General features: G+C 44.2%; 1 protein-coding gene across 1 annotated transcript; it reads left to right on the plus strand.

Annotated features, from left to right (window-relative positions):
* The first annotated feature begins 68 nt into the window (after positions 1–68).
* Positions 69–17,584, plus strand: LOC129865066 (poly(A) polymerase gamma-like). Its single transcript, XM_055937533.1, has 23 exons — positions 69–214; positions 1,320–1,487; positions 1,938–2,004; positions 2,150–2,231; positions 2,345–2,454; positions 2,783–2,836; positions 3,446–3,557; positions 7,058–7,147; positions 8,212–8,350; positions 9,164–9,236; positions 9,395–9,515; positions 10,093–10,177; positions 10,300–10,353; positions 11,151–11,270; positions 12,101–12,210; positions 12,717–12,838; positions 13,134–13,300; positions 13,920–14,038; positions 14,298–14,479; positions 15,074–15,262; positions 16,170–16,253; positions 16,370–16,429; positions 16,574–17,584. The coding sequence occupies exons 1-23, from the start codon at positions 198–200 to the stop codon at positions 16,679–16,681; spliced, it is 2,433 nt and encodes an 810-aa protein (XP_055793508.1). The 5' UTR covers positions 69–197; the 3' UTR covers positions 16,682–17,584.
* Positions 17,585–17,878: the final 294 nt, after the last annotated feature.

Here is a 17,878-nt window from a genome sequence, read left to right on the forward strand (position 1 = left end):
TGTTTATGGATTTATGGCCGGAAATGACGACAGAATCTCACTGTGCAAAGCTTGTCGGGATACAGAGACGGCTTGAGCGCCATATTGGAGTGTAACTAACTAGCTATTGTTATAAATAGGGTCGGGGCTGCTGCTGGCTGAGTTTACATGTTTTCTACAAGTTTGTTCTAAGGAAAAGAGAAAGTTATCGGTGGGTCATGAAAGAAATGTCAGCGTAAGTTGCACACATGCTAAAGACGTTGTAATGTTGTTCACTCTTCAACATGTGTGTTGTTGTAGAAATATGATAGAATATCTAACGTTAGCTAGCTAGGCTAACACTGCTAGCGAACGGCTATCATCACAACAATGCGAGGCTGAGGGAGTTAGCGTAGCTAACAAAGGCCTAGCTATTTGGTACATCTTAACTTTGCTAACTTGCTACTCGACATCATATATATTTCTAAAGTAGCTTGGTGACTCGATGTGTTTTTATATGTCATTGTTTGTATTTCATTGTAGCTAGCTAACGTTATCTAACTAATTGTTGATTAACTGTATTTTGTTTATAATCAGCGCTAGTTAACGTTAGCTAGCTAACTTGTTAGCTAACGACGTTAACGTTATAGCCTTTGAGTTCCTGTTTATAGCTAGATGATCATATAGATGTATGGTCGTTAACGTGTGCTAGCTACCCGACTTAATAGCCAACATTGTTGCTAACTAACTTGCTTACACATGCGCTAACATTAGCTGGTTGGCTTATTTTGTTGTAAACATCCCTGTCTGTGTAGTGACCAATAACAGGTCATTTGGAGCTGACGCCGGCGTCATGTTCGTTCCCTCGTTAGTTCCCTATTTGTGCTTAATCTATCCAGACCAACTCAATGAATCGGAAATGAATGAAGCACCATCAAAGTAACTTTAAGTTAGTCCACGGTTTGTGTGTTTGATTTTCACCCAGTGAGTGCGCTAAACGTAGGATGGCTCTTCAAATGCAAATATTGTTTATGGAATGTAGCGCGCTATAGAGTAAATGGATGGCTTGCGGAGGGGGGAACACATTGATTGCTAACGTTTAGGTAGCTACGTGATAACTAATAAACATAATGCTCAAGAAGAAGTATTGACCTCAGGTGAATCAATGTAGTCAGGGCTGAATTCCACAAAACCTGGTCTGCTCAACTCCGTTGGTGGAGTTCATCAGGAACTTCCTTCCCTGTTGCGTTTAGTTGGCTAGACTGAAGTATATGTACTGCAAACAACTTTGAACAATTCAACAGGATATCTATCATATATATATAACATACTCTTCCTCCTCTCTGTGTTGACTTGTACAGGAACCGTAACAGTATGCATGGCGGGCAGCAGCCTCAGAAACACTATGGCATTACCTCGTCCATTAGCATGGCCTTCCCCAGGGAGGTGGACCATCAGTACACACACAAGCTCAGCGAGGCCATGAAACCCTTTGGGGTGTTCGAGGATGAGGACGAACTCAACCACAGGTGAGATGGCGTTCTCATGAAATATAGGAAAAGATGCCTCCACACGGATGAATACTCCCATAGGTTATTTGTATCTTTTATTGTGCAATGTTTCCACTCGGAGGTCTTTGTCAGACTTAACTCACGCCTGGACCCGTATTCAAAAAAATGACTCAGAGGAAGTGTGCTGATCTAGGATCAAGTCCTCCCCTCTCCGTATAATCTTATTCATTAAGTTCTAAAACATAAAACTGATCCTGTATCAGCCGCACTCGTGCTCTGAGACTTTCAGTGAATACAGACGCTGGTTGAAGTTGAGTGGTATTTGTTCGTTTAGATGCCCTTTGTTTTGCTTAGATGTTTTCCAGGTTAAAGAGTTGTAGGTTTACGTTCTTTTCATATGTGTGTTCGGGATATGCTGGGTTTCGTAGTGGACAGGGGAATTGATTGCCGTCATGCTACTTCCCACAGACTCGCAGTTCTTGGGAAGTTGAATTCATTTGTCAAGGAATGGATTGCCGAGATCAGTGAAACGAAGGTAGGTTCTTTGAAGAACAACGATGACTGAACTGTGTGCATCAGTGGTTGTTTTACAGACAGCAAATCATTCCTACTCTGCTATGATATCAATGGGAGAATGATGTGGAAGCATGCTGAGTGATATTGACGTTAATTCCCCTCAGAACCTCCCACCATCGGCGATAACCAATGTGGGGGGAAAGATCTTCACCTTTGGGTCTTACCGGCTTGGAGTTCACACTAAAGGTAATGTCCTATCCTGACTCTTAAAGAGAACACGTGTGTGTGTGTGTCTGCATGAGACACCTGTTGTGTGCTGTCAAAGGTATAGTTAAGTTTTGTGCATGTTTGTGTTGCAGGGGCGGATATTGATGCCTTGTGTGTATCGCCGCGACACGTGGAGAGGACAGACTTCTTCGACTCATTCTTTGCAAAGCTCAAACTGCACGAAGAGATCAAAGACCTACGGGTGAGGTTTAAAAAAAATATACAATAATAAATTCTCAGGATAAAATTCGTATAGTTTAAAAAAAAAACAAGGAATCTCATATTTTATTGAATAGAGTGCGAGAGGATGACAGTGTAGGAAAAATTAAGAGCGATTGTGTCAAAAGGCATTGTAAACTACACCGGATTGTAACCTACATTCACACTGTAAATGTGCTGGAGGCTGAGGCATGACCACTAAAAGTCCACAAGATATTTTCTTCATGTATATTATAGCTATCTGTGTGTTCTGCTGTACCTTTGACTTGGCCTGTCAAATTGCTTTAAACACGATGCACTTCTTCTTTCAGGCGGTGGAGGATGCCTTTGTACCTGTGATCAAATTCAAGTTTGACGGCATCGAGGTAAAGGGGTTTTGGATGTACAAATGGTGTCTAATTTCAACACTCTGTGAGATAGGTACACCATCAGAGTGGATTTTCACCAACCCAAATCTTTAACGATGGAGCGAACACATTCATTCTACATTCACATCCAACACATTGCCGTTCATATTGAACAGAACCCAGGTCAGGCTGTAGATCAACCTCAACACAGTCTTGAAGTGAAGAACAGACCCTGGAAATGAGAGGTTTATGATACGCTTAGTCAGAAACGAGCTGCCGGACCCAAGATTGCGTGATTTTTTTTGCATATTTGAACAGAAAGCATAGGTAGCTATAGTATACTATTGGCAGAAACATGGTTATAACATAATCACTATTTAATCACCCAAAATCACAATATCCTGTAGTAGATACAGACTATAAGTAGTATTGGACTCCAACGTTTTAGAATTCACAAGCCGCCAATAGGAGTACTGATCTAGGATCATGTTTGGCTTTTTATTTTTTTGTCCTACTGAATTAGTGGGTGTTCCCACCTGATCCTAGATCTGTACTTCTATTCAGAGACGTTGTGAAATTGAGCCCAGTGTAATTAAAGTGTACCTGCTCTGTCTTGTTGCCGGGCAGATTGACCTGCTGTTTGCGCGGCTGGCTCTGCAGTCCATCCCAGATAACCTGGATCTGAGAGGAGACTCCCACCTGAGGAACCTGGACATCCGCTGCATCCGCAGCCTCAATGGTACTAATGCTCTCTTCCTGTGGTACTAATGCTCTCTTCCTGTGGTACTAATGCTCTCTTCCTGTGGTACTAATGCTCTCTTCCTGTGGTACTAATGCTCTCTTCCTGTGGTACTAATGCTCTCTTCCTGTGGTACTAATGCTCTCTTCCTGTGGTACTAATGCTCTCTTCCTGTGGTACTAATGCGCTCTCTTCCTGTGGTACTAATGCGCTCTCTTCCTGTGGTACTAATGCGCTCTCTTCCTGTGGTACTAATGCGCTCTCTTCCTGTGGTACTAATGCGCTCTCTTCCTGTGGTACTAATGCGCTCTCTTCCTGTGGTACTAATGCGCTCTCTTCCTGTGGTACTAATGCGCTCTCTTCCTGTGGTACTAATGCGCTCTCTTCCTGTGGTACTAATGCGCTCTCTTCCTGTGGTACTAATGCGCTCTCTTCCTGTGGTACTAATGCGCTCTCTTCCTGTGGTACTAATGCGCTCTCTTCCTGTGGTACTAATGCGCTCTCTTCCTGTGGTACTAATGCGCTCTCTTCCTGTGGTACTAATGCGCTCTCTTCCTGTGGTACTAATGCGCTCTCTTCCTGTGGTACTAATGCGCTCTCTTCCTGTGGTACTAATGCGCTCTCTTCCTGTGGTACTAATGCGCTCTCTTCCTGTGGTACTAATGCGCTCTCTTCCTGTGGTACTAATGCGCTCTCTTCCTGTGGTACTAATGCGCTCTCTTCCTGTGGTACTAATGCGCTCTCTTCCTGTGGTACTAATGCGCTCTCTTCCTGTGGTACTAATGCGCTCTCTTCCTGTGGTACTAATGCGCTCTCTTCCTGTGGTACTAATGCGCTCTCTTCCTGTGGTACTAATGCGCTCTCTTCCTGTGGTACTAATGCGCTCTCTTCCTGTGGTACTAATGCGCTCTCTTCCTGTGGTACTAATGCGCTCTCTTCCTGTGGTACTAATGCGCTCTCTTCCTGTGGTACTAATGCGCTCTCTTCCTGTGGTACTAATGCGCTCTCTTCCTGTGGTACTAATGCGCTCTCTTCCTGTGGTACTAATGCGCTCTCTTCCTGTGGTACTAATGCGCTCTCTTCCTGTGGTACTAATGCGCTCTCTTCCTGTGGTACTAATGCGCTCTCTTCCTGTGGTACTAATGCGCTCTCTTCCTGTGGTACTAATGCGCTCTCTTCCTGTGGTACTAATGCGCTCTCTTCCTGTGGTACTAATGCGCTCTCTTCCTGTGGTACTAATGCGCTCTCTTCCTGTGGTACTAATGCGCTCTCTTCCTGTGGTACTAATGCGCTCTCTTCCTGTGGTACTAATGCGCTCTCTTCCTGTGGTACTAATGCGCTCTCTTCCTGTGGTACTAATGCGCTCTCTTCCTGTGGTACTAATGCGCTCTCTTCCTGTGGTACTAATGCGCTCTCTTCCTGTGGTACTAATGCGCTCTCTTCCTGTGGTACTAATGCGCTCTCTTCCTGTGGTACTAATGCGCTCTCTTCCTGTGGTACTAATGCGCTCTCTTCCTGTGGTACTAATGCGCTCTCTTCCTGTGGTACTAATGCGCTCTCTTCCTGTGGTACTAGTAGTAATACCAAATACATGACATTTAGCAGATGCTTTTATCCAAAGCAACTTATGCAAGCATATGTTTTACACAGGAATTGTACCCACAACCCTTGGCGTTCAAGCACTATTCGCTACCTACTAAGCCACACAGGACTAGTACATAGTGTTCAAAACGAAAATGCTATTGCAACCTCTTTGCAATGAGGAATTGAGACCAAAAGCTCAAGAGAAGTTTCAGGTGTTTAATACCAAGGATGCCATGTGGCTATGGAACCCTGACCTGTTCACCGGACGTGCTACCTGTCCCAGACCTGCTGTTATCAGCTCTCTAGAGACAGCAGGAGCGGTAGAGATACTCTTAATGATCGGCTATGAAAAGCCAACTGACATTTACTCCTGAGGTGCTGACCTGTTGCACCCTCGACAACTACTGTGATTATTATTATTTGACCATGCTGGGCATTTATGAACATTTGAACATCTTGGCCATGTTCTGTTATAATCTCCACCCGGCACAGCCAGAAGAGGACTGGCCACCCCTCATAGCCTGGTTCCTCTCTAGGATTCTTCCTAGGTTTTGGCCTTTCTAGGGAGTTTTTCCTAGCCACCGTGCTTCTACACCTGCATTGCTTGCTGTTTGGGGTTTTAGGCTGGGTTTCTGTACAGCACTTTATGACATCTGCTGATGTAAGAAGGGCTTTATAAATACATTTGATTTGATCAGCTGAGTACATACAATTAGAAAGTTCACAAAACATCTTACTCTTCCCTGCTTGTAGGTGTCACCTCCCCAGCTATACATTCTGTAGTCCCAGTGAGTTCCCCTTCTTTCTCCTGTGGAATGTCCACGGTCGTCTCTTTGTTTGGCCAGATAGTCAGAATCTCACCACGTCCATCTTCATTTTCCTGTGCCTGACCCTGCTCTCTGATCATAGGCAATTTCCTCTTATCTGATTAGGTCAACCTTTCTAAATGAGCATACACACAGTTTCATGTCCTGAACTCCATTAATACTCCCAGTAATCATTCACTAAACAGGATACACACTACAGTTTAACTTGAAACATGTTACATTTTAATATAATCCATCAATAGTAATATACTGAACAAAAATACACATTCTTATTTACAATGATGGCCTACCAGTTTGGGGTCACTTGGAAATGTCCTTTTTTTTGTCCATTTAAAATAACATCAAATTGATCAGAAATACAGTGTAGACATTCTTAATGTTGTAAATGACTATTGTAGCTGGAAACGGCAGATTTTTATTTATTAATGGAATATCTACATTAGTGTACAGAGGCCCATTATCAGCAGCCATCACACCTGTGTTCCAATGGCACATTGTGTTAACTAATCCAAGTTTATCATTTTAAAAAGCTAATTGAGCAATTATGTTAGCACAGCTGTAAACTGTTCTGACTCAAGAAGCAATGAAACTGTCCTTCTTTAGACTAGTTGAGTATCTGGAGCATCAGCATTTGTGGGTTCGATTACAGGCTCAAAATGGCCAGAAACAACTAACTTTCTTCTGAAACTCGTCAGTCTATTCTTGTTCTGAGAAAGGAAGGCTATTCCATGTGAGAAATTGCCCCAAAAAAACTGAAGATCTCCTACAACACTGTGTACTACTCCCTTCACAGAACAGAGCAAACTGTCTCTAACCAGAATAGAAAGAGGAGTGTCTGCCAGGAGTGTCTGCCAGTTGAGGACGCCTCACATGTCCTCAACTGGCAGCTTATTTAAATAGTACCCACAAAACACCAGTCTCAACCTCAAAGGTGAAGAGGCGGCTCCCTCTTTATTTATTCCTCTCTCCTCCAGGCTGCAGAGTGACAGATGAGACTATAGTGATGTATTTATTCCTCTCCTCTTCCAGGCTGCAGAGTGACAGATGAGACTATAGTGATGTATTTATTCCTCTCTCCTCCTCCTCCAGGCTGCAGAGTGACAGATGAGATCCTGTACTTGGTACCAAACAAGGAGAACTTCAGACTAACCCTGAGGGCCATCAAGCTGTGGGCCAAACGTGAGTCAGCACCTGGAATAGAATGTCATATTTGTCATTAATATCTACCATTTAATCATTTAGGATATTGAGGTCATTTAATATATACCATTTAATATTATAGGCTGTAATGTTTGATATTCAGCAAGACGCTTTTATCCAAAGTGACTTAAAGTAATGGGTTCATACATTTTACGTACGGGTGGTCCTGAGAATCGAACCCACTACCCTAGCATTGCAAGCGCATCCCACTGCTGGCTTGCCTCTGAAGCTAAGCAGGGTTGGTCCCTGGATGGGAGACCAGAAGCTGCTGGATGTGGTGTCGGAGAGCCAGTAGGGGGAACTCTTCCCTCTGGTCTAAGAAGATCCCAGGGCAGTGAAGGGGACATTGCCCTGTGTAGGGTGCCATCTTTTGGATGGGACGTTAAATAGGTGTTCTGACTCTCTGTGGTCACAAACTCCCATGGCACTAATCGTAAGAGTAGGGGGTGTTGACCCCGGGGGTCATGGCTAAATTCCCAACCTGGCTGCATTTCCATCATGGCCACCTAATCATCCACCTCATTCCTAATTGGCATGTAATCGCTCCTCACCTCTCCACTGATGGCATCACTGAGGTGGGTGCTACACATTGGTGGTGGATGAGGTGAGTTTCCCCCTTACTATGTAAAGAGCTGTGACTACATGGGCTGATTTAGAAAGTCACTATATACATCTATTATAACCAGCTGAGTTACAGAGGACCACTATTGCAGACAGTTGACCCTGTAACTGTACCTAACCTAATACAGCACTCTACTGGAGGTGGCTGTGTGACCGGGGATGTGTTCATTAAGGCACACGTAACATTTCTAGATATATTTTAAGACTGGGAAACTAAATTGAGCTTTTTTTTTATTGGACAAGTAGGTCAGATTGTAGAACTTCCCCCTTTTCTGACTGGTCTTTTCTGTTTTGAACCTACTGAATATGACCCATTTTGTTAACACATTTTTATGCACACGTGAATGTTAGTTGCTTTGCACTAAAGCATCTGTGAAATGGCATATCTGATTACCCCTCTGCCCCCCCTCCCTGTGCCCCAGGCCGTGGAATCTACTCCAACATGTTGGGCTTCCTGGGTGGAGTCTCCTGGGCCATGCTGGTAGCCAGGACCTGCCAGCTCTACCCCAACGCTGTGGCAGCCACTCTCGTACACAAGTTCTTTCTCGTCTTCTCCAAATGGTACACAAGGAGCCCCATACCCTCGCTTTACATTCCATATCCAGTACTCATCCAGGATTGGGCCTTTTTTTTAAATCACAATGTATAAGGGAGACCTGACTCTAGATCAGCTCTTATCTGAGGCACTGGGTGAGTATGGGCCCTGATTAGTTTAAACGGGTTTGATATGGGCCCTGATTAGTTTAAATGGGTGATGATGATATGGGCCCTGATTAGTTTAAATGGGTGATGATGATATGGGCCCTGATTAGTTTAAATGGGTGATGATGATATATGCCCTGATTAGTTTAAATGGGTGATGATGATGATGATGATATGAGCCCTGATTAGTTTAAATGGGTTTGATATATGCCCTGATTGGTTTAAATGGGTGATGATGATGATTATATGAGCCCTGATTAGTTTAAATGGGTTTGATATGGGCCCTGATTTAGTTTAAATGGGTGATGATGATGATTACATGGGCCCTGATTAGTTTAAATGGGTGATGATGATATGGGCCCTGATTAGTTTAAATGGGTGATGATGATATGGGCCCTGATTTAGTTTAAATGGGTGATGATGATATGGGCCCTGATTTAGTTTAAATGGGTGATGATGATATGGGCCCTGATTAGTTTAAATGGGTGATGATGATATGGGCCCTGATTTAGTTTAAATGGGTGATTATGATATGGGCCCTGATTAGTTTAAATGGGTGATGATGATATGGGTAGCCTGTATAGTGGATGACCCGCTATGATAAATAAATATTGTTGCTTTTAAATCTCCATTGTTTTGAAAGGCTATCAATTCCCTCAATCTGTTCTGTAGGGAATGGCCGAATCCTGTGCTTTTGAAACAGCCTGAAGACAGCAATCTGAATCTACCTGTTTGGGATCCACGAGTAGGTGTCTGCTGTTGAGTGTGTGTTCGAGATGCACAAATTCCACAAGAAATATATGGGATGAACAAAACAAATTGATAAAATGCTTATTTTGAAGATTCTGTGGGGCATAAAGCTGCTCTTGCCCTGTGCCAACTCTGCTCTCTACCCGTTTCCAGGTTAACCCGTCAGACAGGTACCACCTGATGCCCATCATCACGCCAGCCTACCCCCAGCAGAACTCCACTTACAACGTCTCCACTTCCACACGCACCATCATGAGCGAGGAGTTCAAATACGGTGGGTACCTAACTCCTGACCCTAACCTGGCTGATCTAGGATCAGGTCCCACCCCCCCGTCCATATGATCATGTTCATTATGAGCTAAAAGGCTAAACTGATCCTAGATCAGGCCACCAATACATAAATATGTAGGCAGGTGTGACTGCGAGTCGCTTTGGATAATAAATGTGTCTGCTAAATGGCAAAAAAATAAATCAATATTTCTCCCTATGTTTACAGCAGGATTAATCTCTAAAAGCGTTTTACATATTATTACGCCATGTAGTGAGGAGGTATATGTATGAGAGGAGACCCTAACCAACCTAGAGAATTCTCCAACCCCCCCCCCCCCCCCCTAAACAGATACTCTCTCAGGAAAGCAATGGCCAAATGTCCCCTCCACTTCTGAAATCCGGAACATGTGAAGTCATGATTTGTCCAAATGATCAGTGGGGGGTGGGGGGGAATCTGGGCAACGGGAATAAAGTTCCTCGTTAATCGTTGCATCCCACATTCTGTTGACGGTTGCTATGATACCGTCCTATGTTACATGCGTCTGTTCACAAGAGATGACTAAATGTCTTTCATCCAACAGGTCTCAGTGTCACAGATGACATCCTTCAGGGGAAAAGCGACTGGTCCAAACTGTTCCATCCGCCCAACTTTTTCCTGAAGTACAAGTACGTGCTTATATATTTCAATGTTTATTTCCCTGTTTTTTTTATTTTTTTTATGCATTTTAAATGTTGAAATAGTTGAACGGTGTTTATTTGCATGCCAATTTATGTTTTGTCTTTAACAGGCATTATATTGTTCTGACTGCCAGTGCATCCACAGAAGAAAACCAATTAGAATGGTAAGTGTTTTACATGGGAATGTGGTGCTCCTAAGGGCCTATAAGATCTGTTTGGCGTCTTACCCTATGCAAACAAGTCAAACCGGTAAAAGCCAGGCTTTTCTATTATATTGACAAGATAGTCGAGTGACCGCTCTAACAATGGAAATACGTATCCTCAAAGATGGAAGGCAGGCGGGAGTAGGTGAAATCAGGTGTGACTCTTCTAGCTCATTGTCCAAATCCCTGAGCGGGTTCCTTCCTCACCACCAACTGAGTTAGGAAGGACGTCTCTATCTTTGTAGTGACTGAATGTTTTGATACACCATCCAAAGTATAATAACTTCACCATTCTCAAATGGATATTCAATGTCTGCTTTTTTAAAACCGATTTACCAGTAGGTGCCCTTTGCGAGGCATTGGAAAACCTCGCTTATTTTAATTTCTTCATTCATTTATAAACCTTTAAAATAAAAAAACTTCATTCCACTTTGACATTATGGGTATTGTGTGTAGGCCAGTTGCACAAAATATCAATTGAATCCATTTTAAATTCAGGCTGTAACACAATAAAATGTGGAAAAAGTCAAGGAGTGTGAATACTTTCTGAAGGAATAATATTGACAAATAGCCGTTCACAACATTTTCAGAAATTTAAACAGTGCTTTGTACAAGATTCCAAATTCTCGTCATGAATGGATAAATGGAATGCTCAAAGGCTCTAACAAGGCGTCCATTCTAAAAGGTGTCCCAACTCTAAAGATATGTCTCTGACCTCAGTAATGTTATGAACCTCCTGTCTGTTCCTCTCCCTCTAGGATCGGTCTGGTGGAGTCTAAGATCCGTGTCCTGGTGGGGAACCTGGAGAGGAACGAGTACATCACCCTGGCACACGTCAACCCCACATCCTTCCCCGGGAACAAGGAGAGCTGTAGCGAGTGAGTCTCTACACTCCACACCTTTTGAAGTTTGAAGGCACCAGAAATATTGGAGTTGTGTTCATAAGGGCACAAGACGGAAACCTTTTTTTAAATTTTTTATTTTATACTTTTGTGCACTGAGCGAGTTTATTTTGCATGGCCTTGTGCCCCGCGTAGGTGGAGATTTCACTTAAAGGAATACTCTGAGGTTTTGGCACTGAGGCCCTTTATCTATTTCCGCAGAGACCGATGAACTCGTGAATATCATTTTGCGTGCAGTTTGAAGGAAGTTGCTAATTAGCGCTAGCGCAATCGCTAACTAGAATTAGCACAATGACTGGAAGGCTGTGGGTATATGCTTCATTCCGCTAATGCTAGTTAGCATTTTTTACATTTACATTTGAGTCATTTAGAAAACACTTATCTGTAGCGTCTTAGTTATTGGATCGATCTTAAGGTAGCTAGGTGAGACAACCACGTCATAGTAACTACATTTTACATCAAAGTAGCGACAAGCAAAGTCGGTGCTAGTGGGAAGAATTGCACCACACAGGACGAACTGATTGTTTTTTTAGTGAGGCACCCCGCAGGACCAACTGATTGTTTTTTAGTGAGGCACCCCGCAGGACCAACTGATTGTTTTTTAGTGAGGCACCCCGCAGGACCAACTGATTGTTTTTTAGTCAGGCACCCCGCAGGACGAACTGACTCAAGCTGCCACCAGGGAGCACATGGAGACGATTTGGAACTTGTCTGTCTTGAATGATCAGATTTGAAACATTTTTAGATGTTTGATAAATGTCATAGATAAAATGTACCCAGCTGATATTTGTGTCGTCTTCCAAAAGGAACGAGTTTGTCTCCATGTGGTTCATTGGGATCATCTTCAAGAAAGTGGAGAACACAGAGAGCGTCAACATCGACCTGACCTACGACATCCAGTCCTTCACAGACACAGGTAATACCACACACACACACACACACACACACACACACACACACACACACACACACACACAGGGTTAGTTCACCCAAATTTCCCTGGCACGGTTTCCACATGCTCACGTTTTAGCATTTGTGGCACAAATCCCATTCAATTCATGGGACTGATATTACCATTTTTGGCGCATCATGTTCAAATCATCTTTAAGTGACTTCGTTGAGCTTCGCAATCAATTCTAGATACTTTTGGATGATTTGAATAGGATGTGCGAAAAATGCTAATATCAGTCCCATGACTTGAATGGGATTTGTGCCACAAATGCTAAAGCTTTAGCATGTGGAAACAGGGCTAGGGAACTAAACCAAAGCATGAATTGCTGTCAAATTGTGTCCATAGACTGCTTATATGCTAAGGAAACCAATGTGTAATTTAATCATTTGAGTGAACTATCCCTTTTACGTCTGTCAATGCCGGTAGAGGGAGCTCTAAATGACTCCATGTCCCATGACCCCTTTCTGCAGTTTACAGGCAGGCCAACAACATCACCATGCTGAAGGATGGGATGAAGATCGAAGCGACGCACGTGAAGAAGAAGCAGCTGCACCAGTACCTTCCTGTTGAGCTGGTGCAGAGGAAGAAGAGGGTAGGATGAATGCTCTTCAGGCTCTAGCTCCATTTCCTTTCTGACATTCCTGGTCTCCTCCTCAACCGGATTTCAAGGGCCCTCCCCTCGGCCCTTGTTCTCAATGCGTTTTGAAAAGGGGGGCCAGGAGAGGGGATATTGAGAAAAGCCAATGTGTAGTTTAGACATATTTATTTAAGAAATGCATTTGAACGAATCATCTTGTGATTTGGCTTTGTACTAAGTTTTTGTTCTCTCCTTGTCCCTCTCGCTTCCTCCTTCCCACACCCATCTTTCCCCCCTCCCCTCACTACAGAGCATAGTGGAGCTGAACCGCAACTCCAACGGAGGGACTTCCAAGCGTTCCTCTCTCGATGGCAGTCAGCTGGACAGTTCCAGAGACACTGACACCGGGACTCCCTTCAGCTCTCCCACCTCCGTCTGCAAGCCGTCCAGGCCGGCCGCCTCGGACACAGACGACAGGTGGGTACTCCTCACATAGAACAGGGGAGAACCAGGGACACTTGTAGAATTAAGCAATAAGGCACAAGGTGGGTGTGGTATATGGCCGATATACCACGGCTAAGGGCTGTTCTTAAGCAAGACGCAAAGTGGAGTGCCTGGTTACAGCCCTTAGCCGTGGTATATCGGCCATATACCACAAACCCCCAAGGTGCCTTATTGCTATTATAAACTGGTTACCAACGTAATTGGAGCAGTAAAAATATATGTTTTGTCATACCCGTGGTATACGGTCGGATATACCACAGCTGTCAGCCAATCAGCATTCAGGACTCGAGCCACCCAGTTTATAAAATGTTCAAGGCTACAGCAGAAGATCTGTCACATGTAGTTTATACTTGTAGCTCATCACTACTTAACATAATGGTACCATTTGACACAAAGTTTTAGGATTTTTCCCCCCAAAAATAAATTATTCCAAGATACAGATGTCAACATTCTTTCCACAATATTGACAAAATAAATGAAATGTATATTTTTATTAGTTCATGCTCCTTGTTTCAGGTCATCATAACATGTTTAACTTAATAGCACAATGATGAATATAACGATATTCCTCTTGTTGTTCTGTGCCGTGCAGTTTGACACCCCCCAAGGTGCCAGTCTCTCTGTTTGTGGAGACCAGCTCCTCCGTGCCAGACGTCTCTCCACCCAGGACCGATCAGGAGCAGGGTTTGTCCATCCCCGTCATTGGATCAAGTGAGTGTCCAGAGTTCGTCTCTCCTCTCAGATATACATGGTCTACATACTAGTGTTGTTGAAAGTCACTGCTGTGAAAAATTGCACTTAAAGTAGTGTTGAAATGTGGTTGATTGGGTTAGTAACCGGTCTCCCTCTCAATCATTCTCTCACTCTCTCCCTCGCTCTGTTTTTTTCCTCATTTCTATCACTCCTTTCTCTGTCTCTCTTTCTCCCTTCTCTTTCTCCTAACCTCCTCTTTCCTCCTCTCTCCCTATAGAGTCCGAGCCCTCTGCCCCAACGGGCCCAGTCGGTAGCACCATTCCTACAGTAGTGGGTAGGAGCCTGGTCTCTCTCCCTGGCAGCACCAGCTCCACAGAGCAGAACCAGAACGGAGCCAAGAGGCTCCACTCCCCTACGCTGGAGGATCAGTCCAAGAGACTGAAAGACGGTGCAGAGCCGGTGAGTTGAATTTGCTATTGTAAAATGAATACACCGACTCTCCAGAACACAGGTTACATCTAGATTACTCAGCAGAAGCTCTACATGGAAACGTATATTGCAGGCTTGCTAGAGCTCCCGTAGAAAACAATGACTCCTGTCAGTTTGAACAGAAACAATGGTAGCTGTTAACTCGAAATGACACGACGACAAGGTTCCAGTTTAACAAAGTTTACTCTACTATATGAACACACTACAAGGTAGCCATTACACTCCAGGCTAAGCAACAACGACTAGACTTCCTGCGCATGCGCACTCTTGACTGAGTGATAGCCCCGTAATAACAGAAATATAGGGATACTTAAAACATGAACTTAACAGTAGCTACCGACACTCTTATTGTCTCTGTCCTTTTGTGTACAGCTGGCTGATGTCTTGACCTTCAAGGAACCCCTGTTTTACACCCCCCCCCCCCCCCCTGTTAACGGGCTTCAAGAAAGGCACACGACAGCCCCACAATTAAGACACATGTCCTTTGTTGGTGTGAATGCCACTTTGTGATTTGACACTGAACATTCAAGTTGTGTTATTACTCATTGTGTTTTTCACCCCCAGGTGAGTCCTCCAGCAGGCAGCACCATTCCTACAGTAGTAGGCAGGAGCGTGGTACCCTGCCTGGGCTCCTCGAGAGATACAACCAGCCCGACAGAGCAGAACCAGAACGGAGCCACCGCTGCATCCAAGAGACCTCACTCCCCCACGCAGGACGGACTCCCCAAGAGGATACGAGACACTGCACATCTGGTGAGGAGAGGGATGGATATGTCCAGGACTATCCTCCACGTCCACACTAAATCCTGTCAAATGCTTCATAGACTAACAGTGAAATGCTTTCTTAAGACTTATTTTCCAACAATGCAGAGTTAAAGATCAAATATAGAATTAGTGACATGAGGAATAAATACAAAGTGGATAACAATGAGTAAAAATAACATGGATATATATACAGGAAGTAGCAGGTAATTACATGGATATATATATACAGGAAGTAGCCGGTAATAACATGGCTATATACAGGAAATAGCAGGTAATAAAATGCTATATACAGGAAGTAGCTATGTACGTATAGGAAGAGGTAAAGTGACTAGCCAACAGGATAGATAATAGACAGTAGTCTATTTCAGCGTGTTGGCCGAGTCCAGGTTCTCTCATGCATGGTTGTGTTGCTTGCCTCGGAAACGAGCATAAGGCATTTAGCTCTTCTGGTAGGCTCATGTTGCTGGGCAGCTTGCGACTGGGTTTCCCTTTGTAATCCGTGATAGTGTGCAAGCCCTGCCACATCCGACCTGCGTCAGAGCCAGCGTAGTAGGATTCAATCTTATTCCTGTATTGCTGCTTTGCCTGTTTAATGGCTTGTCGGAGGTCATAACGGGATTTCCTGTAAGCTTCCGGATTAGTGTCCCACTCACTGAAAGCGGCAGCTCTAGTCTTTAGCTCAGTGTGGATGTTGCCTGTAATCCATGGCTTCTGGTTGAGATATGTATGTACGGTCACTGGGGACAAGGTCATCGATGCACTTCTTAATCACCCTTTTCACTATTGTCTTACTGGAGCTGTATAAATATAAACTTTTTGAGGAAAACGTTTTTGCTCAGGTTAATGAGGTCACGATGTTGTCAGTCTCTCACTTTCTCTCACTCTCTCTCTCCAGCTGGTGTCCGGCGATGACCCTGCATTCAAGGAGCCGTTCCCTTTATCTAGCGACGGCCAGGAGCAAGGGGACGGGGTGAACGTCGTGAGTCCTCTTCTCTCAACCCACTGCACTCCAGAAATACACGCCTCACATTATTCAGAGATTTTATGTCAGTCGATTATTGCATTTCATTCATTTAGTTTTGTTTCTCTTAACAGGAACGTCTTGGTGGGGTGAAGGCTATGCCTATTCCAACTATCGACTCGTCAAGAACACAGGTACTGACTTTTATTAGCTGGAATGCATGAAAGCAGTCTTCAAATTAATAGTTGATTTGAAATCTCATAATGTCTGTGTGTTCATGCATGTGTGTGCACGTGTCTGCTTTTGTTTCTCTCGCCATGTGTGTGTCCATTCTCCAGAGACTTCCCAGTATGGAGCTGCCAGATGTGACCTCTCCCCTCCCCAGCAGTAACCATCAGCGGGTGGTGAAGAACTCCATCAGACTAGCCCTCAACAGGCACAGGTAACCCCAGGTAACGCCCCCCCCCCCCCCCCTCCCAAACCCCTTCCTTCACAAGGCCAGGACCTACAACACTGACTAGCTCCAGACCTGAGAGATCCAAAATCAAGACTACTGTGGTAAAACCTAGTGAGGAAGCCGATTTTAACTCTCCCGCTCACCCCACCCTGTCACTGGACGATGGGCAACGGCAGTCCCTTGTTCCTCCAAAAATGTCATCTCTGTTTCTACGGTCCTTCCCAGTTGAGCCTGAAGCAGAAATGAAAAGGCTGATTTCAGATTGGGTTGGAGAAGAGTTGGATTTATTTATTTATTTTTGTAAATTTTCCCCCTCTTCCTTTACTGTGTGTAGTTGTATTTTAAATGGGCTTAACATGTCGATGCTTGCTACTACACCGGTCTGTACCATCCTAATGTTTTGACAAATGGAAACTTCTACAATAGGTGTAGTTTATTGTACATAGCTCGTCTTTAAAAAAGAAAAAAAAAGAATCACAGACGTTTAGTCTTTCCGTACAGCTGTTATAGTTTTATGATCTAAAATGAAAAGAAAAAAAATGTTTCAAAAATGTATTGTCAACCGCATCACAACGTGACCTTGCTAGCCAATCTCAGCCTTCCCACCAAGTAGACTCAACAACCTGGGTTGTGTTCATTTGGGCCCAACATATGAAAATGTTTTGCAACAGAAACCTAAAATGAGAATTCCTTTTAGGACAAGTTCAGATAGTACCTCCCTTTTTTTCTTCCTGTATGTTCCTAGGTTGGTTAACAGGATCTCCTGTGTATGTCCCCCCCCCAGGTTGACAGGACCTCCTGTATGTCCCCCCCCCCCTCTAGGTTGGTTGACAGGACCTCCTGTATGCCCCCCCTCTAGGTTGGTTGACAGGACCTCCTGTATGTCCCCCCCCCCCCCCCCCCCTCTAGGTTGGTTAACAGGACCTCCTGGATATGTCACCCCCCTCTAGGTTAACAGGGCCTCCTGTATGTTCTCTCTCTCAAGCTTTGACAGCCACTAGAATAGAGAAACAACTCTCCTGGAGATCTACTGGGTATTGTAGGATTTTGCTCCAGCCCTGCACTAGATTCACATACCTGACTCAGCCAACCAGGGTCCTGAGGGGCAGATCATTAGTAGAATCAGGTGTTTTATAGTAGGGTTGGAACACAACCCTGCGTGCGGAAGGCTACCGTTCCCCAGGCA

The sequence above is a fragment of the Salvelinus fontinalis genome, chromosome 1, assembly GCF_029448725.1.
Source record: "Salvelinus fontinalis isolate EN_2023a chromosome 1, ASM2944872v1, whole genome shotgun sequence".
Classification (NCBI taxonomy): domain Eukaryota; kingdom Metazoa; phylum Chordata; class Actinopteri; order Salmoniformes; family Salmonidae; genus Salvelinus; species Salvelinus fontinalis.